The sequence below is a fragment of the Leptosomus discolor genome, chromosome Z, assembly GCF_034619465.1.
Source record: "Leptosomus discolor isolate bLepDis1 chromosome Z, bLepDis1.hap2, whole genome shotgun sequence".
In the NCBI taxonomy this organism is placed as follows: domain Eukaryota; kingdom Metazoa; phylum Chordata; class Aves; order Leptosomiformes; family Leptosomidae; genus Leptosomus; species Leptosomus discolor.
This window is the reverse complement of record NC_141419.1, coordinates 65,091,702-65,114,438: the sequence shown is the minus strand read 5'-3', so window position 1 is coordinate 65,114,438 and position 22,737 is coordinate 65,091,702. Positions and strand designations below refer to the sequence as shown.

Below are 22,737 nucleotides of genomic sequence, written 5' to 3'. Positions count from 1 at the left end.
AATCGCAGAATTCTGAAGACTCTTGTTTTAGTCTTGTGTTCTGCCTCACACAAGAAGCATGCTTGCAGCAAAACGACTTTATCCTTAGCAGTTTTGGGCTATACCAATTCAGCTGCCCAAGCAGCCAGCAGCAGAGGGCAACACCTGTCATTATGGGACAGTCAGCCAGCAAAACAGTTCTTACCTATTCAAAGCATTATTTTCCTGCTGCAGGAGTGTTGGATGCTGCTTCTGTAGCTGAGTTTGCGCTACTGCCCTGTTGCATCTCTATGACCTTCCTAGTCTACCTGAGGAACCTTCTGGTGCCTCTCTTGCCTTTCCTTGGCAGCCCTGAACCTTTCTAACTGCCAGGGCTTCTGCACGCCAATGCCTCATTTTCCCCCCAGCAGTAAACAACTTAAATAGATATAATTCTTCCACAGTACTCACTTCTGCAATCCAAAAAATGTTTGTTCCTTCCATCTTTCTCGGGAATTCTTATGCCTAACATGCTTTTTATAGATGCCAAGATTTTAAACTATATTGGGAAGATGTGGAAAATACAATTTGTATTAATAGCTGGACTGAAAGGTTATTTTGTTTTTTGATGTAGACAGTTGTCTCAGATGTTCATGCAGATTTCAATGTAGGCCTAGCAAATCCCTGTTCTCCCTTTAAGGTGAGTCTGTCTGTCTTCAATTTTCATGAAGGTTTTTTACTGACAGCCTGACAGATGGCAGAATATCATCTCACAGATTCACAGACAGTTGAGGTTGGAAGGGACCTCTAGAGGTCATCCTGTCCAACACTGCTGCTCAAGCAGAGCCACCCAGAGCCAGCTACACAGGACCATGTCCAGACAGCTATTCAATACCTCCATGGATGGAGACTCCACAGCCTCTCTGGGCAAGCTCTTCCACTGCTTGGTCACCCTCACCAGAGAAAAGTGTTTCCTCATGTTCAGAGGGAACCTCCTGTGTTTCTGTCAGTGTCTATTGCCTCTCGTCCTGTCACTGGGCACCACTGGGAAGAGCCTGGCTCCATCCTCTTTACACCCTCCCTTCAGGTATTTGTATACATTGGTGAGATCCTCCCTGAGCCTTCTCTTCTCCAGACTGAACAGTTCCAGCTCTCTCAGCCTTTCCTCGTGGGAGATATTCTTCAGACCCTTCATCATCTTTGTGGCCTCTTACAGGACTCTGTCCAGTATGTCCGTGTCTCTCTCGCACTGGACATCCCAAAACTGGACGTAGTACTCGAGGTGTGGTCATACTTGGAAGATGTGGGGAAGGATCACTTCCCTTGACCTACTAGCAATACTTTGCCTAATGCAGCTCAGGAGACCATTTGCTGCCTTTGTAGCAAGGGCACATTGTTGGTTCGTGTCCAATATAGTGTCCTCCAGGTCCTTTTCTGCCAAGCTGATCTTCATCTGGGTGGCACCCAGCATGTATCAGTGCCTAGGGCTGTTCCTCCCCAGGTGCCTTTCTTGTTGAACTTTATGAGGTTCCTGTCAGCCCATTGCTCCTGCCAGTTGAGGTCCATCTGGAGGGCAGCATGACCCTCTGGTGTTTCCAGACAGTCCTCCCAGTTCTGTGTCATCAGCAAACTTGCTGAGCATACACCCTGCCCCACCATCCAGATCACTAATGAAGCTGTTAAACAGGACTGTAAACTCCATATTGACCCTTGAAGTATACTGCTAGTTACTGCCTCCAACTAGACTTCATGCCACTGACCATCACCCTCTGGTCCTGGCCATTCAGCCAGTTTTCAAACCACCTCAGCGTCTGCTCATCCAGCCTGTACTTCACCAACTTCTCTATGAGGATGCTACAGGAGACAGTGTAGAAAGCCTTCCTGAAGTCTAAGAAGACAATATCCACTGCTGTCCCCTCATCCACCAGGGTAGTCATTTCATCATAGAAGTTTATCAAGCTGGTCAAGCATGCCTTTCCCTTGGTAAATCCATGCTGACTTCTCTTGACAACCTTCTTGTCCTTCGTGTGCCTGTAGATGGTTTCCAGGATGAGATGTTCCATTATATTGTGAGAAGTCACAACATCATATGTTCTCATGTACTACAAGTCATCAGCTACAGCATCCAAAACTTACACTATTACAAAATCAAAGACAGTACAACTACAAACTCAAACAAACCCTCAGTAAAACACCTAAATTCAAGAAAATTTGACTTTGCTAATAAATACCTAAAGAAGCAATGTTTGAAGCTTGCACGCATGGATTCGAGTGACGTGTGGGCAAGCTGAAACAGGTCATGAATCCAAGGGAATGACATGAAGCATAGTACGAATGCACTAAGCCTGAGAAGAGCCTATGCACTGTAAACAGCAACATACCCAGAACTGGTGTGATGATGGATGACAGTTCATCTGCATACTAGCAGGCAAAACACAGTTCTTTTAATTTCTGTGTAGATATCAAATCTGCCAGAGTTCCTTAAAAAATTCCAAAGGGGAAAAAAAAGTGTTTACCTGATACTTTAAAACATCCACATTGTAATAGGATGCAGACGGATTCTGCTCTGATAATTTCTTGAGGTAGACAGTTATAGCTTGCATGTTCATCCAAAAATCCTTGGTACTGGAGTCACTTTGTGACTGATCACTGCAAAGAAAAAGAAAGGTAGGAGTCAGAAGGCAACACTGAGTTTTATGATTTTGGACGTCTAAAAATTAGGATCGGATCTTTCCCCTTCTTCACTATTTCAAGCAAGAACTTGTTCCAATGCTTTAACATGTAATTGTGCCTTCCTAAATACTAAGGCAAATTAACAGCTTGTTGTATCTGGTAAAAGTTCTCCTTCCAGGTTGTGGAGCAGTGAGGTTCCTCCACTGATGACTGCATCACAAGATGGAGTTAATGCTGAATTTGGATTGTACATTTAATAAACCACAATTTTAATACAATTAGGTGCTGTGAGGATGTTTGGGAGGTAAGGTTGAAGTGGTATTTGAAAAGGAATGTTATCCAGTTTGGAATAAAACTTAAAATCATAGCTTGTGTTATTACACAGCTTCACCAATGCACTGAATTAAGATTTGTGCTGTATGTGTTACCATACTTTCATATAGTAGTTGCATAATTTTCATACTGTAGTTGCATTCAATCTTGGTAACAATTTATTGTATCACTTCTATATGTAGGCAAGAGTACACATGACTGCAGAAGCAGAGTCCTGTTTGGGAGCTACTGGAGCATGGTGTTCTGCAGATCAAGAATATTTTCAGCTCTGGTTGCATCAGGTTTACCCTGAGGAAGGATGAATCTTTTAAGAAAACTGACTCAAACCCAAAATTTTTATCACTTAAGAATCAAAGACATCCTCTGAATGTCTGTAGATACAGTGAGGAACTGCATCTATCCCCAAGCAGGAGTGCAGACTGTGCCTGCAGAGTGAAAGCTGACAATGAGCACCTGGAATACCATAAATAGGACCACAACGTGTTGAATGTCCTAGAACAGTGACCGTAGTCTGTCCAATTTACTTAGAATTTAGTTCTCAATACACTGTTGTCATTCATGAAATTTTCATTTTCAGTAAAATATATAAACACTTACTTATGACTTAAGAGGCCTTACTTATGGAGGCCTTCCACAACTTCAGTAAGTGAAACCAGTAGTAAAATCTTTGTGCTGCTTCACAGCCAAGTGCAATTCAAATCAGAAATTCTGACATCACCACAAATATCACTCTCATTAAAAACTCTAATCTCTATAAATACCAAGCAAATGATACCCTTTGTAACATACAATGAAAAGCCAAATTACTACTATACGGGTTTAACTTTGTAAATATCCATTACATGCATCTTTTCTAATTAGATGTGAAGTGCTACACCACTCAGGAACACTAGACATTTTCGCAAAATACACTTTTTCAGTATAATTCATAGTCAGGTACAGCTCTGCTAACATTTCAGTTATGAACTGTCATGTCACAAAGCAACTTAATTTTTTATGAATCATGCATTACATTAAGTATGAATGATCAAAATGAAATAAAATACAAAAGAATAGATGCATATGGTTTGATTCTTTATTTCAGTAATTTAAAATGTAGCATCTAAAAGCATTTTACTAGTTTTCAAATAATTTCTCCAATAAATGAAACAAACTGCTCAGCTGAAACAGATCTCTGCTAAATAATTACAGCTTTTGTAATTTTTTTTTTTTGAAAGAGCTCCAAGTGCTGTGATTTCAACAATTACCCTATTCAATCAGCAGCCTTTTTTCCTAAGAATTCTCCCAAGCATGCTACTGCACACCTGAGAGATACAGTTATGTAATGGATCTGATCTACTCTAGAAATGACACAGCTTAAAAATATACTAGTAAGTGACAAATGAGATGAGGTGTAGCTCCTACTACTTTTCCACTTAAGGCTGCTGTTTCATCAATTAATCTTACCATTGCTACTACTGTATAAAGAAATAATTTATAAAATGCATGTAAAAACATAGCTACATTTACAAAGCATTTTTTATGGCTCCTGTTATACTCAGCACAAATTTCCAGTCCAATAATCAGTGAGATTTTTAATGGTGGCAGTGGAGAGACCTGAGCTGAACAAGATTAATTCAGGAAATTAAATTACGTATAAGCAAATCAACAAGACTGTAGAGAATTCTGATTTACAACTCACATTTTACAAATCATGTAGATTACTATTATATAAAAAAATAATACAAAACCTGTATACAAGTTGAGCATTTGGAAGAATTTGTTCCAGTTTGCTTGTGTTTTTCACCCTGAAGCAAAGCACAGCTGGAGATGGATTGCTGGTGAAGACTTTAATAATCCCACTTGGGAAGGATACTGTCATATCACCAGTAATCTTCACAATACATCTAGAAGAGAATGAAAACATCAGTTTCATTGCAAGTCATTAACTGCCTAGTTTTAATACTAATTTTAAAGCAAACTCTGTCCTTTCACAATATGACGAACAGAATTAAAATCAGAAATTCAATTTCACATGAGGGTAATGTGACAACGTACTGTCACCTTCAACTAGGAAGTCAGACAAAATAAGTAAAGAAAAAAAAGTTTAGCTGGTTAAGCATACAGTAGTCTTGGTGGATATTTTTCAGGCTTTGAAAACGGCACAACTATGCTTAGGCAAGGCCTAAGTAGCATAGTAAGGGATGTGACAGAGGGAATGAGGTGCTTTTAGCTGCCCAGATTTACATGTAGCACCTACCTGACTACGATAAAAACCCTTCTCATTTTCACTGTTCTCACTGAACCCATTTTTGTAAAGCAGGGATATCTGAACTCCTAGTGGGATGCAGGCCGACACAGAGCAATAAGCCACTGTGGTCACTTATACCAGAGAAAAAACCCCCACCCTTTGAATCCCCCTTCTAATGGATATACATTTTCCCCAAAAATATCAAAAGTAAACACAGTGTGTTTTCTTATTGTAACTTATTACATTTAATACGATTCACTATTTAACTAACTTTGTGGGATCTGCTCCTTTAAAGTAGGCGTTAACAGATTCAGTAAGGGCTACTGCAACAGGCAAGGTGTCCTGGTTTCCAAGGCTGACAGGGCTGGGACCACGTGAAACACCTAGAATACATACAGTGTATAGGTTTAATTTTCAAAAAGCTTAGCAACAGATTTCAGAATGGTTGACTAGACCTGTAATTTTCACAAGAGGTTACTACCATCAAGGTCACAGTAGTGTCTGAAGTATTACTTGAAAAGTGTGTAGAAAAATACCAACACAGTACAGTACAATTGTACCATCAAAACACTGCTTAGCAGCCTAAGAAAACAGGACTATCAGTATGACATTATGTAAATGGACAGATATAAGGAAACACATATGAGACAGAGGAACACCGCATTAAAATGGAGCTACTGATGAAAGTGAAGTCAACAGATCCAAAGGAAATTAGACATTGACTAGAACACTTCAAAAAAATCCCTACTGTATGCTTATTTATGGAAAAATGTATGATAAAATGGTCACGGAAATATAAAGAATTCACTTACAGTATGCACGAACTTAAATGCAAATACATTATTACCCCACATAAGTGAACTGCTGAACATATTTCAGCCAACAAAGACTGCAATTCCCAAGCAGAAATTGCTGGAGAAGCCTTCACAGATGCCTATGCCAACACAGTTCCAATGTATAGCTATAAAAATCAACTCAGACCTCATGCTAAGGCTTTTTGAAATGTGTATGCAAAACTGACGAAACCAGTTGTCATGGGATTTTACTTTTCACTAGTTTTCTATATGTATATGTGAATATAAAAGATAATATTGGATGTTCCGTCTTTTTATTAGTGCAACAATGTAGTGGAGCATCTTACCAATTTTTGTATGACTGCTGAAATGGCCTGTACCACGTAATGTTACCTACCACAAAGTAGACGCGATCTTTCTTGCTTCATGAGCAAAATTAGCAATTTCTTTCATTTTAAAAAGTAGAAACAAAATGCTTCTGTATAATGTTCTCATTGCAAACTAATCCTATTTAAAGCTGTGGCTTTGCCTTCTGAGCTCTTTCAGAAGCAAAAAGGAAGTTGGGACCTTGTTCTTCACAGAAGAGGAGACAAATGAAAGAAGCATTAACAAGAGACTAAAAGACAGGAGTTGGTCTAATTCTGCTACCTTGTATCTCTCCATCATGATTTCTTGCCTAAGGTAGTAAAATGTTTAGAATACTTCTCACCACCATTAGAAAAAAAAAAAACTTTGCGCAACATTTAGGTCTCATTAGATTGAAAGTGATACTATAGTCACAAGCGTTCAAAACCAAAAATTCTTAGATGAATGAAATACTATGAAGCTGGCTATAAAACACTGATCTATTTATTTTTTCAATATAAACAGTAGGTTGGTTTTATTTATTTTTTCAGACAATACATGGGTCATGTTTCCAAAGTCTTCTTTCCCTCCCTGAAAACTACCAATAAAAGCTGTGATTCTCAATAGTCTCAGAAATCCATAAACCATGATTTCAAGAAGCAAATGTGCAATAAAATAATGCGTTAATAACAACCAGAAATTCTGTTTGGTGAAACACTGAACACCAGAAATATTCTCCACTAAAGCCAAATTATGCACTCAATGGATATGGCCGTATGGTTGCTGTCTTTTTCCACCAGTTCACTAAGGAATAACAAACAATTGCAGAGCAGATAGGAGGTGATTACCCTGTATTAAGTACACCAGATTGTTTACAGATCATAGAATCACAGAATTATTCAGGTTGGAAAACACCTTTGAGATGATCCAAGTCCAACCATCAACCCTACTCTACCAACTACACCCCTAAACTGCATCTCCATGCACCACATCTAAACAACCTTTAAACACATTAAGGGATGGTGACTCGACCACCTCCCTGGGCAGCCCATTCCAATGTCTGACAACATTTCAGTGAAAAAATTTTTCCTAATTTTCCTAAACCTACCCTGGTGCATCTTGAGTCCGTTCCCTCTTGTTCTATCATTAATCACCTGTGAGAAGAGACCAGCACCTACCTCTCTACAAAGTCCTCTCAGGCAGTTGTAGAGAGCCATAGGGTCTCCCCTCAGCCTCCTTTTCTTAAGACTAAATAGCCCCTGTTCCCTCAGCTGCTCTTGATAAGACTTATTCTCTAGGCCTTTCACCAGCTTTGTTGCCCTTCTCTGCGCTCTCTCCAGCACCTCGATGTCTTTCTGGTATTGAGGTGCCCAAAACTGAACAGAGTACTTGAGGTGTGGCCTCACCAGTGCCAAGTACAGGGCGACGATCACTTCTCTACTCCTACTGGCCACACGATGTATAAATTATTTTTAAATCTTTTACTTGCAATGGCCTTGTGTATATTTTTATATTGATATTTCAAAATCATGCAGAGTAATGGAAATATGTAAGTGATATTCCTATCCGTAAACGACAAATACTGATTTCTTGACTGAAGAGTGAAATTTATTAGGAATAATAACTCTACTTTTACTTTTTTTGGGAACAACAAAGCAAGTACATATACATATACACACATTTCTCTGAGATGTATTTGAGGGACTACAAATGAGATGTCTCTCTAATTTGCTCTGCCCCCACTGTTGGCCACCTTTTGATTCATAAAAATCTATGCGTTCTCCTAAAAACCAATAAATTAAAACAAGCATAACTCTGGAAGTCATTGTTTTGTTGCCTTGCTGCTGAAAATACAATGCAATGCAGTGATATGCAGCTTCAGGATCTTCCACTCCTGCTGCAAGCTCTCAGAGGGATGGGATGTCACAGGGCTGTGCCAAGGCAGCCTCGCTGCATCTCAGGCTGCAGCCAGCCCAGCTCAAGGCACCAGTTCTAGCACCTTTAGCAGTGACAGCAAACCTGGCTTTGATGCCCTGCTACCTGCCTGAGCCCTGACCACCATTAACAGCCCCTGAGCTGTGCTGACACAACAGCTAGTGACACAACCATGTGAACAGTTGCACTGACACACTCAAGGAGGTTGCCAAACTGCATCACTGGTCATAAAAAGGGCACATTAATGAACCTGATCAAATGATTTTAGTTCAGTTTAGGAACAAAGATTCCAACAATTTTATATTGGCTACATGGCTATCACGAAAATAAAATTTATTTGAAGAAAAATTACCTTTATTATGTGTACCTTCAACGACTTGTATTGTATGTAAATACAGAAACATTTTTACCTACTTGTCTTATGAGAATAAGGATTGTCAAAGTAAAAATGTATTCAGTTTACTTGAAAGAAAGCAGTAGTGACAAACTGAAGAAGCAAGACCAAGTTTCAGCTTGTTTGGGGGTGGGGATAGACATTATATAAAAGCGTTTACATCAAGTTTTGGTGATTTCAGCAACATATAGCTTGTTAAGTAGTCAAGCTTTCAAGCTACTTTTATCTGCCAGATACCGGAAACAGCTGGAGAAACTTGTTTCAAAAGAAATACAATTTTATTAGGTGCAGTGTATTAGGATGATTAGTTAACATGTAAATCTGCTTTATGTACAATACCTGGTGGTGTCTCACAAAACTTTTCAATTGTAGGAAGATTTTCAATCAAAAGATCATCCTCTATTACATTTAAATGAAAAAAAAAACATTGCAAGAAAACAAACTATTTCAAGCAAAAATAATATTAAAAAAATTTATATATGTAAAAATACTTTGCAAATTAAAATAAGGCTAAAACATAAAAAAAACATTCAATTATGGATGCCTTAAAGTTCACTTGGAAAAAGATAATCAGAGTCAACCCTCCATTATTCAGAACAAATGGGGTAAGGGAAACACTGGATTGTGCAAAAGTCAAAAGAATACAGACAGTAGTGCAGAGTATTTCCTCATGTCCCAAAATCATTCAGCTGTCTGTGCTGACCTTCCCAGCTCTCCAGGACTATTTAATTCATATGGTCAGTGCAGATGGAACTGGGCTGGTTTATTTTCACTAGGCCAGGTTAATAACATGCCAAACCTCAGTGTCAGCACACACCTCCTTACCTCCTCCCTCACCTCACAATTTCACTCTGTCGCTGTCTCCAACAACACACACACTCAGAGCTGGGGCTATTGACGCTGCTCCCACCAATTTTTGGTTCTTGGGCACCAGCGCTGAGGCCTGAGGATGTGAGTCTGGATGGACTTTGGCATCCAAAATACCAGTTACCTTTCTATGATGCTTCTCAGAATTTGGGAAACTGGTGGATGTGGAACTGCAGCAGCTAAGACTGGGCTGGGCAGACCTTACTAGCTTTGGTCCTGCACAGGGTGGAAACAGCTGCACTGCTTTCAGTGCAGAACTCCCACTGGAAGCTGTGCAGATGCTACCCTCAGCTCCTGAGCCTGGGCAAGGAATCCTTGCCATCAGTAACATTCACAGGTAACAATGTTAACTCAAGAATCCAAGTTAACTTGGGACTAAAGTAGTAATAGTGTTCAGGAATGAAATACTTCAATTGTGCTAAAGAAACGAGTTAAAATGTCTTCAAACACATTCCCCCCCCCCCCCCCCCCCCCCCCCCCATAAGTCTCCTTTTCATCTGTTATAACCAAATATCAAAACTGAAGGACTCTCCCTTAAAAACCTGAGAAAAGCTTCTGAAACTAGTGGCAACACATGGAGACTAATCTGCTTTTCACCTTCATCTTTTTGTTTGGTTGCCCGGTTTGCTTTTACTAAACACCTCTGTTTAGCTTATATATTTCATTAACTTGAAGAAAAAGATGCCTTAGTTTTACTTCTTTGGAAACTGGAATTACAGAATAACAAATGAAACTAAAACAACATAAAAGAACTCAACTTTGTTAACATTTATATTAATTCAAATTTACCAGCATCTGAAAATATTTCTGCACCTATACAATAACATCTTCTGAACAAACACTTGATAACACGTTGTGCTTGATGAATACATATACAAGCATACCAAATAAGAATTCACGGAATCTTGATTTTGAAATATACTTCCCTAAAGAATATGCCATAACTGGATATATGGTCTAATCTAATTAAATCCACTACTCTGTCTCTCAGTGTCATTCAGAAGCAGCTATTGCAAAGGATTCTTGAAGTACCTAGACTGGACTCACATATGGAACAACTAACTCCAATGAATGGTTTTTCTAACAGGTGGAGCCTAGTGGCAGAATTATGCTATTTCTAAAATAAGTTTAAATGGTTAATTTAACTTACCAACTGTAGGTGTGTTTGCTGCACTGAGGGAAGCAGATGAGGATATTGAGGAAATGCTCTCTGCACGCGCCAAGGGAGCTGCAGGAGGTGGACTTGAGTTAGAGGTCAATGGAGGGCTGAATGGCCTAGGCTGAACAAAACAGTTAACAAGAGCATTACAGGAAGTGGTTTTAAGGAGATGAAAAAAAGACTGTAAATAGAAGAGTTCTTCATTTCATGCCCAAATCAATTTCCTAGTGTTTCTCAATATAGTTTCCTTGATGCTTTATCTACCCTAGTTTTTACGTGTAAAACAGAGAACCCTCATTTTCCATTAGAAGCAATTCCACTATTTCATAGATTATCATTACTAATTTTTTGCCTGGGTAGTTAAGTCTAACATATTTAATTATGTAGCAGCCTGTCAATAATTGTGCTTGTGCTGGTTTTGGCTGGGGTAGAGTTAGTTTTCTTCATGGTAGCTGGTATGGGGCTGTGTTTTGGATTTGTGCCAGAAACAGCATTGGTAACACAAGGATGTTTTCACTATTGCGGAGCAGTGCTTGCACAGAGTCCAGGCCTTTTCTGCTTCACACCCCACCCCACCAGTGAGGAGGCTGGGGGTGAATAAGCAGTTGGGAGGCGACACAGTGGGACAGCTAACCCCAGCTGACCACAGGCATATTCCATACCACAAGACATCATGCTCAGCCTATAAATCTGGGGGAAGAAGGAAAGAGGGACATTTGGAGCGATGGTGTTTGTCTTCCCAAGTAACCGTTACATGTGAAGTAGCCCTCCTGTCCTGGAGATGGCTGAACACCTGCCTGCCAATGGGAAGTGGTGAATGAATTCCTTGTTTTGCTCTGCTTGCAAAGCTTTTGCTTTACCTATTAAACTGTCTTCATCTCAACCCAAGAGTCTTCTTTTTTTCTCTTTCACTTTTACTTTTACTCTTCTGATTCTCTCCCCCATCCCACTGGGAGGGAGTGAGCAAGCAGCTCTGTGGAGCTTAGTTGCCTGACAGGGTTAAACCACAACAGTGCTGTAAACACAGCACCAGAACCTAACCTTACAGCCCTACGAATATGTACAGCAAATGTGAATATACAGAGCTAAACGAGAGCTACTAACAAACTAGAAGTGAGTCCAGCACAGGGTAACTGAAATAGTTGGGACTGGAGTACCTGAGAGAGACACACAGGCTGAAGAACCTGGAGAACAGAAGCCTAAGGAGAGATCTCTAGCAGTCTTTTACTAGCTAAAAGGGGGTTCAAAGAAGGCGAATTCAGGCTCTTTTCAGAGACGCAAGAGCTACATCAAAGGAAATCTCAGCTGAACTTAGGGGAAAAATTCCTTCTTGAAACCTCATGGTTAAACCCTGGGAGAGGTTGCCCAATGAGACTGTAAGACATGCCTCTCCGGAGATCTTCAAAACTCAGCACGTTCCTGAGCAACCGGATGCAATTTTGAAGTCGGCCCTTCTTTAAGCAGGTGGTTGGCCTAGAGATCTTCAAAAGCCCCTTCCGTCCTAAATCTCCGGATGGTTTTATGATTCACTTAACTGTCGGTATTAACTAACTAATGATCATTTTAGGATCAAGCTATCTAAAAGGTACTGGAACCCCTGAAGCATCTTTTTTGGTAGGTAACTGCTTTTTTTTAAAAAAATTTTGCTTCTATCACACTTGTTGCTGGGTATAGCTTTTCTATAGACTATAGGAATTGTAAAAGGATATGTAATAAAGACAACTGACAATCTTACACTTTTATCCAGATAATAGCCAATTTCTAAAACAACAGTATAAAATGAATGCAGTTTTGTGCAGAATCATACTTTATAGCAGAGCAGTACAGCTAAATTCTTCTCTTTATTTATGATAACATGAAGAACAGATTCCTTGGTCTATGAGCAATTACTACAGTTTTATATTGGAATGAGAAAAGAATCTCAAAATTAACCCTATTCTGACATTGCAGAAATGCAAACCAGTTTAAAAACGTTTCAGTTTTGTCAAAGCACAAGACCAGAACATGGTGAAAATCACAGAATCATGGAATATGAGGTTGGAAAGAACCTCAAGGATCATCTAGTCCAACTTTTCAAGGTAAAAATACAGCTTAAATGATATAGCTCAGCACTGTCAAGCTGAGTCATAGAACTGTCCAATGTTTTGGACACCACTTCCCTTGGGAGATTATTCCTATGTCTAATTGTCCTCATAGTGAAAAAGTTTCTTTTGGAGTCCAACTAGAATATCCCCAGGAGTAATTTGTATCCATTACCCCTTGTCTTCTCCATGCTACCCCTCGTAAAAAGGGAGTCTCCATCTTCTTGATAGCCACCATTTATGGTACACGGTACTAAGGTCTCCTCTAAGCCTTCTCTTCTCAAGGCTGAACAAACCCAGTTTTCTCAGCCTTTCTTCATATGGCATATCTTCTAGTCCTCTGATCTTTGTGGCCCTTCTCTGGACCCTTTCCATCTTCCACAACTTTTTGTATAGCGAGGACCAAAACCGAACGCAGTACTCCAGGTGTGGTCTGACCAAGGCTGAGTAGAGTGGGATAATGACTTCTTTATCTCTGCTGGTGACACCCTTGTCGATGCAATCCAGAATCCTGACGGTTTCTTTGCTGCTGCAGCACACTGTTCACTCACGTTGAGCTTGTCGTCCCCCCAGGTCCCTTTCCACAGGGCAGCTCTCCAGCCAGGTGAATCCCAGTCTGAGCTGCATTCCTGGGTTACGTAGGCCCCATTGAACTTCATAAGGCTCCTGCTAGCCCACTCCTCCAGCCTGTCCAGGTCTTCCCAGAGGGTGTGTCTCCCTTCTGGAGTGTCAACTACCTCTCATTTTGGTGTCACCTGCAAACTTCATCTAGGTGCTCTTGATCCCAACACCTAAATCACTTATGAAGATACTAAACAGCACTGGGGCAATATATTGATCCCTGGGGGACCCCACTTGTGACTGGTTGCCAGTTTGAGAACTATTTACTACCACCCTCTGGGTATGGTCTGTCAGCCAGTTCCCCACCCACTGCACAGACCACTTGTCTAGGTCGTAACATGTCAGTTTTTCAAGGAGAAGGCTGTGTGGGATCGTGTCAAAAGCCTTGGAGAAGTCCAGGTAGACAATGTCCACTGCTCGCCCTGCACCAACCACACAGGTTACTTTGTTGTAGAAAGCAATCAGGTTTGTCAAGGACAATTTGCCCCTGGTGAATCCATGCTGGCTTTTCCCAAACACATGCTTCAGTTTACTTGTGATAGTCCCCAGGAGGATTTGCTCCATAACTTTCCCAGGGACTGACGTCAGGCTAATGGGTCTATAATTACCTGGGTCCTCCTTGGAACCCCTCTTGTAGATAGGGGTGACATTATCCTTCTTCCAGTCTTCAGGCATGTCTCCCCGTCTCTATGACTTCTCAAAGATTATGGAGAGCGGCCTCACAACAACATCAGCCAGCTCTCTTAATACCCTTGGGTGGATGGCATCCGGGCCCATTGATTTGTATGGGTCAAGCTCCTGTAACAGTCCACACACCAACTCTTCTTCCTTCGCTGACAGCGGGTCTGTGTCTGCACCAATCTCGATTTTTGTTCCCGTGGCCTGGGACCTAACAGCACTAGTAAAATATCTTGCTATTTCAAAAGACAGTAAGAGGATCTTACCACGGTAATATTTTTCCAAGTCAGTAAGTCAAATGAAACCCAAAGAATTCTAATATTCACAGAGAAGATTAAGCATGGTTTGGTCTGACATGCTGCCTGGGTACATGTATTCTTTGCCACATTCCTTACCAGCAGGTGGACGGGCACTGCAGGCAGTGAGCACAGATGCAGGCAGCATGCAACCTCTCACTATCCTGATGGGCAGCTCCTGCAATCTGCCACCTCCCTTCTCCACCAACCAGCACCAAGGGCAGGGAGAAGTCACAGCAGGGCAACTTGTGTCAACACATGACTGATAACGATCTACCTAATACCATTCATTCCCCAAAGCTTTGGTGATACGCCTAAATCAATGCATCTTTGTTAATAATTTTGCTAGTATTTCACATTTTGAAAACTTCAATCTCATACACATGCTATCTTCTCATTATCAAATTATTGATTTGTCCAATTAAAAACACTCAGCCGATGCAAAAATTATGCTTTTGACCTTTGTAGTTCTGTTAAGAATTATTTTATTACAGTAACATAGTTATCATGAAAACTTCCATGCCTATCTGGCAATGGTAAAAGTCTGCTTATGTGAAACTTTGAACATTGGCTGGAAAGTAACTCCACTGTAACACTGTAAATGAATGGAATATTTGAAATCAAATTACTATGGAGCATTAAAGAAACAATCAATACATACTATTTCATTAATCCCGCTAAGTTTCCCAGTAGACAGCTTTGGTCTTGAAGCAGGCCTTGGAGGGGGTACAATGGTGCCTACAGAAAGAGGAGTTGAGGGCCTTGCTGAAAGAAAGCAAATTTAAGGAAATGAATATTAGAAAAGTCACACTGAACAAAAATATGTACTCACTTGAACAGAATAACTGGAAGTTATGTTTCTATTAGAAGTTCCTATTTTACAAGCTCCATTTTGTGAGATTTACCACTAATCATAAATGCTTTCAAAATAGGGCCATGTGATACCCTGAAAAGTGACTCTAAAAATGGCATCCTGGGTTTTCTCATTGCTCTTAAATGATTTTATACTATTCATACTATTCTTGGAGGCTTGTGTGTAAAAACATGCTTTTATCTACGTTTCCTTTTGTGTATAATCTATATGGAATCAGAACATAGGACAGTCTTTCTTGCCACAAATGGAAAATTCAGTGGAAATTCATATTTGGTCCTGGTTGACAATGGCATAACTCTCTGTTTACATCAAATTTTGCCCACTGAAACCCCACTGACTTCAATAAGCATACACCAGTGTATCAGATAAATTCCTCTTTTGATTGTAAGAACACACTAAGTCCTTATTATCTCTTAGCTGAGCTATCAGAAGTAAAAAGCAGTTAAAAAAAATACTGCCTCCATGTCCTTCCACACTTAACAGAAGCAACTACCAGATGGTGGCAGCACTACAAAGATGCCACTTTTACAGTCACTTTTCTGAACAGAATGAATAAAATTTCAAAATATTTTAAAATAAATGTTAGATGCCATCCAAAATTAACATCCAGAATTAACATCCAGAATAGACTGAAATTCTAATACACGACTACGTCGTTGCAGCACATCCTATTATCTCCCTCAAATTATTCTGCATGGTTCTTTTTTAATTAATCAGTTAATGTTATTGAAAATGCAACTTCCAAGTATGAAATTTTCTCAGGCATTCAGCGTACTCTGCTGTTGTTTAAGTATGGGAGTTTCATTGCTGACCATATCCACTTTAAGAGCTGCAAACTTGAAAGTCCCCAGATAAATTAACTTCTAAAATATCAGTCTTTCCTATAAAATCCTTATTATGCCCCAAGACAACAGTGCATGCTAAACACTTGAGTAGTCTGCTGCAGTACCACAGGTATTCAGCGAGTCATGGTACATTTACCCAAATGTATTTTTCCTTTGTCCTCTTAGTATGTTGCATTACCACGGTATCATCCACGCTTCAAAATACTGGGTGTTAAAAAGGACAGTTTTAAATCCAATTTACTTAACTTTATTTAATCTGAAAATACCTCTATGAAGCCACTTAGGAATGGAATTGTTTTTGCAAATTCAGTCACTTAATCTTTGAGACCTCACTGCTACCTGACATCCCACAAAAATACATTCCTATTTGTAGAAAAGCAAAGCTCCGCATAGTTAAGAGAAAGCAATGCCTTTAATTGAATAATTTAATTTTTTTCTTCTTATTTCAAGTGGAATATTTACTTCATTGTCCTAATTTTCAAGGAAGTTGGTGCTAACAAACAGTTTAGTACACTCTAAGTAAGAAGATGAGTTAATTTTAACATCAGGTGAGCGATAATAAAAAAAATTAGTCTAAGGCTTGCTTTTTTGAGTCAGTTATTAGCAAAGAGCAGTACATGATGCATGCTTGCCATACCCTTATTTGTAAAAGCACAAGAAGACACTAAACTATAGTCCAGTAGTGCTGAAGATGATGTGGAAGAAATTTCAGCAGCAGTGCCAGTTTCTTCAATGAATAATTGTTCATGGCATATAGTATTATTGAAAAGGTCACTTTGATCCTCAGAAGCACAGCTGTTGGAAGAATTCCCAAGCAAAGCAGAAGAAGCAAGGCAGGCATTTTCAGTTTTAAAATGCAATTTTTGGGGCTCCTTCTTGTCTGTGCTTGTGTCTCTAATTGTAAGAAGTTCATCAGCAAAGGAAATCCACTCACTTTGAGACCGTGAAACATAGGATAAGGTACTGGTAGTCCCTGATGGTGCTGCTGTAACACCAGATTTGCACAAAGTGCTAATGGTAAAGTCTGGTGAAGATGGGCTTGTAGACCCAGAATCTGTCTGGTGTCCAAGCAAGGACTGAGATACTCTGCACCCAGGCAAATCAGTGGTAGATGAGGAGGAGCTCCTATTATGCTCTTTTACTGTAGCTGAAGGAAAAGGGAAGAATTGAAACTACAAGCAACACTGAAAAGATAAAAATTTCAATATTCAAAAAAGTATTCAATATCCACTGCATGAGGCTTACTAGCCAGCAAGAAAAAGAACTGCTCTGCTAGGCTAAAATCCCAACGCTTACAAATAAAAGGAAAAAAACTCAGCCACATATCACATGCACTTTGTTCATACTGCCAACCACGTCACTTTCCACTTTTTTAGTAAGCCAAAAAGTAATTTATTGTATTTCTTTCCACTTAAGGCCCTACTTCTTGTGACTTTCCTTATTCCTCTAACTTCCTCCCTGTTGTGGTTTAACTTCCTCTCATCTTTGTCTTTCCCTTCTTGTGTCCAACACCATTTTCGTCTCCTCTCCACAGCTTTCTGCTTTTCATTTCTTCTGAAGTTATTTCATCAAACTTATCCTATCCTGTTCCTTCCAAACATTTTTATCCTCTTACCCTTAACATTTGTAATGGCAAGGCCCAACTAAATGGCTATCCAGTGAACAAAGACAACGCAGTCATGAGATCCTGTTTGATATTCTTCTGTCTGAACCAACCCACATCTAGTGAGTAACTATATGTATGAGGCATCATCCACCACAGTTTATTTCCTCTCTCTTCAGGCTGCCGGAAAACATTCCATTAAGTATTCCCCGGACTTAACTGTTGCCTGTTGCAGTAGATGACAACAGAAGCAGAAGATGCAAGGTTAGTCAATTCTCAACATTTTGCAGATTGGCAAAGCTAGGAGCAAAGGCAGAGTGACACATAGTATCAAAAAAGAAAGCAACAGGTTTACAGAGTTCAGACCAAAAGTATAGGTGTCACCTCTACCAAGGTCCTTTTGCCATGAACAAGTAAATTCTCTAAGCCCACATAAACAGAGTTTAACACAGCTTTCCCTTTCTAATAGATATTCTAAATATCATTCAAAGGCTTTAAAATACTACTATAAATCCTATTCAAAAAGCAATGTGGAAACATTCAAAACTATTTTAAAAATACATAAGGATGAAAACAAGGAAGATAAATAGAAAGAAGCATTTTTACAATATCAATAGCTGGCTAAAAAATGTCTGTTGTGTTTGTTCAAGATAACAAAGTTAGCTTAAACTTCTAATAAAGCAGGATTATTCATGGATGGCCAAAGTTTACTTCTGTGCTGCATAAACCATGCACCGTCTGCTCAAATACCATGGTAGTTTAAGTGTTCAATGATTAACACAGTTACGAAACAATATCTAAAGAAATGTTTTAACATTGCTGTATGCAAAACAACTAATTTATGTAATTTAAGTTTTGGATTGAGATTTTCAAAAGCTTTAAGCATCAGCTTACCTATATGAACCTTCAAGTTGAAGATAAAACATTGATTTCAAGGAAAATACCATCAAAGCTGTGTATTTTTTGAAGTCTTTAGAATGAAGCTGCAGGTTAGTGAGCATCAGAACTTGATTTAAACAACAATATGACCTACAACAATCCAGTATTCTTTTGTTCCCAAATGTATTAGCAATCAATTATACTTTAGAACACTCACTTTCTACTTAACTCCACAGATCATTTCAGAAGTAGAAAAATCTCAGTTAATTCTTAGAACAACAATCCTTTAAAGAATTATTTTGCAGATAAAGTTTGCCAAGGCACAGGTGTCTTACATCTAAAATCAATGCCCACAGGACACCATATTTCAACAAAATGTAGGGTTCTGGGCATAAGCCTCTTTTGGGTGTGATGGTAGGGGTAGATGACTCCCCACCAGATATGGCTATAGAGGACGTTATGTATCCCAATTACTTGTCACTACTCATCAGCCAGAGATTACTTTCTCCACAGTTCTGCTGCCAGGAGGGACTGTATGAACATCTCCTAATCTGCTCTGAGGTCCCATCCAGGCACAGCAATAACCAACTGGATACAGTAACAACCACAGCACAACAAATTAAGTATCCTCAGCCTTCCTCTACAGACTCGAACATCAGACAACAGCTAGCAAAACAGATTATTTTGAAAAAGTGCTTCTTTTCAGCATATTGCAGTAATATGTATCTATATATATATAATTTATGCTTAAATATGTTACAAATGTGGATCCACTAGCCAATAATCTTGACTGGTTACCTAAGTGAGGAAGAGACAATCTAACAATTTCATAAGCTGGACTGGTTAAACCCATAAATCTTAGGAGCACAAATTTGTAGTGGAAGAGTAAGTTCCATGTAAAACCCAAAGGGTTACACAGCAATGCTGGTTGCTGCTAAAAGGACATTACTAAGGCCAAGAAGAATTAACATGGGCTGTGCAGAATTCCCCTATTGATACATGTACTCTTCCTTACTGTTTTTCCATCTCTATGATCAAGCGCAGAGGAAAACAGCTAGAAAGCCATGACTGTGAACGAAGAAGTGAGGTCTATTAAAATTTTTGGAATATGAATACCTAGCTAAAAGAAACAGCAAACACTTCCTTCCTCAGGCATGTGGGAGGAGAAGAGTCTACACTAAGACAGCAGGTAAACTGAAAAGACCTATGTAAACAGCATATCTGCTGCTATTAGTCAATAGTAGATTCTGCTTTAAACCTCCCAACATAATCAAAAGAAATAATAAATAATTTAAATAAATTCTTTTAGTATGCAGGTCCTAACAGAGACATAATATTGTGTTTTTGTTTCAGCCTCTCTTTCCTTTTCTGAACTAGTTTCTCAACATCTGCTCTCAGCCTCTTCAACACACATACCCACTCACATGCTAATTTTGCCTCCCTCTTCTTCACTGCCTTTTGAATGTAACAATAATATTGACTGGTTTTGTGACTTTTTTCTTTTTTTGGGCAAAGACCAGGTTTCAAGAAAGCCTGCCAGTGTCCTGCCCATACTAATATCCTCCAGAATCCTGCACCCCCAAATTCCCAAACAACATCTGCCCTCCCCTTCCCACTCTCCTCAGCCCATGTTTTTCCTCCAAATGGCTCTGCTCTCAGGTGGTGCCAGGAAATCCCCCTTAATTCTAGTCTCAGTCCTTCCATTTTTATCTGGCTCCACTTGGATTATTCCTGCACTCCTCCTAACAGAATCACGGTTTCCTACAGGAAACAAACTCCTCACAGCAAAGCTCCACGGTGCCTTTGCTCAATGGAAGATGAAACTCATGCCTATCCACAGTACAAGCTCAGCTTGTCTCACAGTTGCTGTGACAACCTCCATTTAATATCCCAGCCTAGCAGCTGAGAAAATAGGATTATATTCTAGATGGTGATAATTGTTTTGGCAAGTGAGAGAAGGTGATAAAATAGGCAGCAGTAAGACAGAATATTCCTAAGGCTTCTAGTGTTCCCTCTTCCCCCTTGCTCCCCAGCTTGAAAGCTGGATATACAGCATCCTCCGTTGTTTATTACTTGTAAGATAGTATGCTGCTTTACAAAATTATTTCGTTTGAATAGTCAAAGCACGTTCCCTTGCAATAACTAAAAAAGCAACAACAGAACATGCTGAAGTATATAGAGAAAATATTTTCTACTACCTGAGGAGGATGAGGATGCCAAGGAAGCTGAAGAGGAAGATTCAAGAGAACTGCTGAAGAGTGGATCCCATGCCAGGAGGTCACTGCTGTTCCCCTTTCTATATTAAGAGTTACAATTGGAATATAAATGAAAGATGTATATACTCATAAAAATCAAACTACAGCTTCAGTAGTAGTTTGATAATATAACAAATATAATAATATGATAAAGAAATTTGATAAATTCTTCTTTATTAGTTAGCCTTTGGATCTACAAAGAAAAAGTACCTACAAACTGCAGGCCAAGGAACTGATTTACACATACGGAGACTATCTGAATTGACACCTTGGTGCAAGTTTGTGCGTGGACATACTTCATAATGTCAGTTAAGTGACGGTCATTATCAAGGAAACACGCATCTTCAAATCCTTTTATTTCAGTATATACAAACATAAGCAATGTATACAGACCTCTCCAAATTTGGGGCTTGTAATCTTAAACTTTACCATGGAACACTATAGGATGGAAACTAAACCTGTCTTATTTAAAACCTACAAAACATTTTATATTCATGTAATTATAAATATCGAGACAGATCACAATGAAGAAAATGCATTAGAAGGGGAAAACAAATGAATAGAAATCTCCATTGTTACATAATTATTCCCTAACTCTTATGATGGAATAGATGCCTGACTTAAAATAGCAGTCAGCTGGTATTTCCAATGAGTTTCTGAGTATTCAATCAAAATAGGACCAAATTCCCTCAAAACCGCGTTTGACAGAACTTTAAATTTGAACTTACTCATTTGTTGGAGCAGAAAGCTTTGATTTTGTTAACTCCTCACCTAAGCAAAAAACCACACTATTATCACCAACTCTGTGACAAAATTTCAGCTTCATTATAAAAAGGCATTAAATATTAACAATTACAGTTCGAAACTGATTATGAATTATTAAAATGGAAAAAGAAAATGCATTATTTCTGACAATACAAATTCAGATATTCCTGAAACACCTTCTAATAAGAGAGGACTACAGAGAGCAATGCATTTTGGAATTGGTGGAAGGAAGTGGTGTTCATTTGATATTTCTTCCTTATAAATTATAATTGTTTATATCAATATTATTCTTCAGCAAATCTGGCTTGGTTTCCCACTGAATAAACCCTACAGGATAGAGACTAATGTTCTGTCCTCTGTCTCCATGGTCAGGTTTTATGTGTTTGACTACAAAACAGACAGTGTACGCTTTGCTGGTTTGTGGATCATACTAAACTTGAGCAGGTGGAAGGGTTTTAAGAACTTGCACTGGAATCTTTTCCATGGTCCCCCCTTTGGCTCTTGGATATGTTTTTCATCACTGTCACAGACAGCCTCACCTGTTTCCCAGAACAGGGAACAGCCAAGTATATAGAAAAAGAAGAGGTTATCTAGAACTGACATGAGAAATATTTTTTTCTAGTTAAAATACATTAAGAAGTTTATTTCTTCAACAATTAAAAAAAAAATCTATTTTCATGCTATGTTAAAAAACTACCACAAATAGGCCAAAAGTTAAAGATTCACACTTACTCGATGAATTTCGATTCATTTGTGCCTGAACAGGAAAAAAGTAATTAAGAATAAATTATTTTACCAACTGTCCAATATAACACTTAATAGTCCCAGGGTTCTTATCTCCACTCAACTTTGTATGAGATACTTTGCTTTCAATGCCAGGCAAAACATTCTGAGCTTGCAGAAGACCAGAACATGAGCCAGGACACAGCAACCAGTGCATACCCGCCACACCAGTAAGAAAAGTCAGGAACAAACACTGTAGAGCTGACAAAGGGAGCAGTTATTACTAAATTCTTTCACAGGCTGGGGCAGTAAAATTAAACAGCTTATATATCACATGGTATATATGAAAAGAAACATTCCTAAGGTTTTCCCAATAACTCCCCTCACATACTACACTTACTTACACATCTAAAAAAATGTGAATAAAAA

At 39.1% G+C, this 22,737-nt stretch overlaps 1 protein-coding gene across 2 annotated transcripts in view; it reads right to left on the bottom strand.

Moving 5' to 3' along the window:
- The window catches only part of FCHO2 (FCH and mu domain containing endocytic adaptor 2), a 95,263-nt gene that overhangs the window by 8,520 nt on the left and 64,006 nt on the right, over window positions 1–22,737 (bottom strand). For both annotated transcript variants that reach the window (XM_086480038.1, XM_086480039.1), the window contains exons 15-23: window positions 22,318–22,342; window positions 21,549–21,591; window positions 20,764–20,861; window positions 16,721–17,230; window positions 15,026–15,129; window positions 10,680–10,809; window positions 5,466–5,577; window positions 4,695–4,850; window positions 2,475–2,607 (exon numbers count right to left, since the gene is read on the bottom strand). In XM_086480038.1, the coding sequence (XP_086336164.1) occupies window positions 2,475–2,607; window positions 4,695–4,850; window positions 5,466–5,577; window positions 10,680–10,809; window positions 15,026–15,129; window positions 16,721–17,230; window positions 20,764–20,861; window positions 21,549–21,591; window positions 22,318–22,342 (1,311 nt within the window). The remainder of the gene's footprint in view (window positions 1–2,474; window positions 2,608–4,694; window positions 4,851–5,465; window positions 5,578–10,679; window positions 10,810–15,025; window positions 15,130–16,720; window positions 17,231–20,763; window positions 20,862–21,548; window positions 21,592–22,317; window positions 22,343–22,737) is intronic.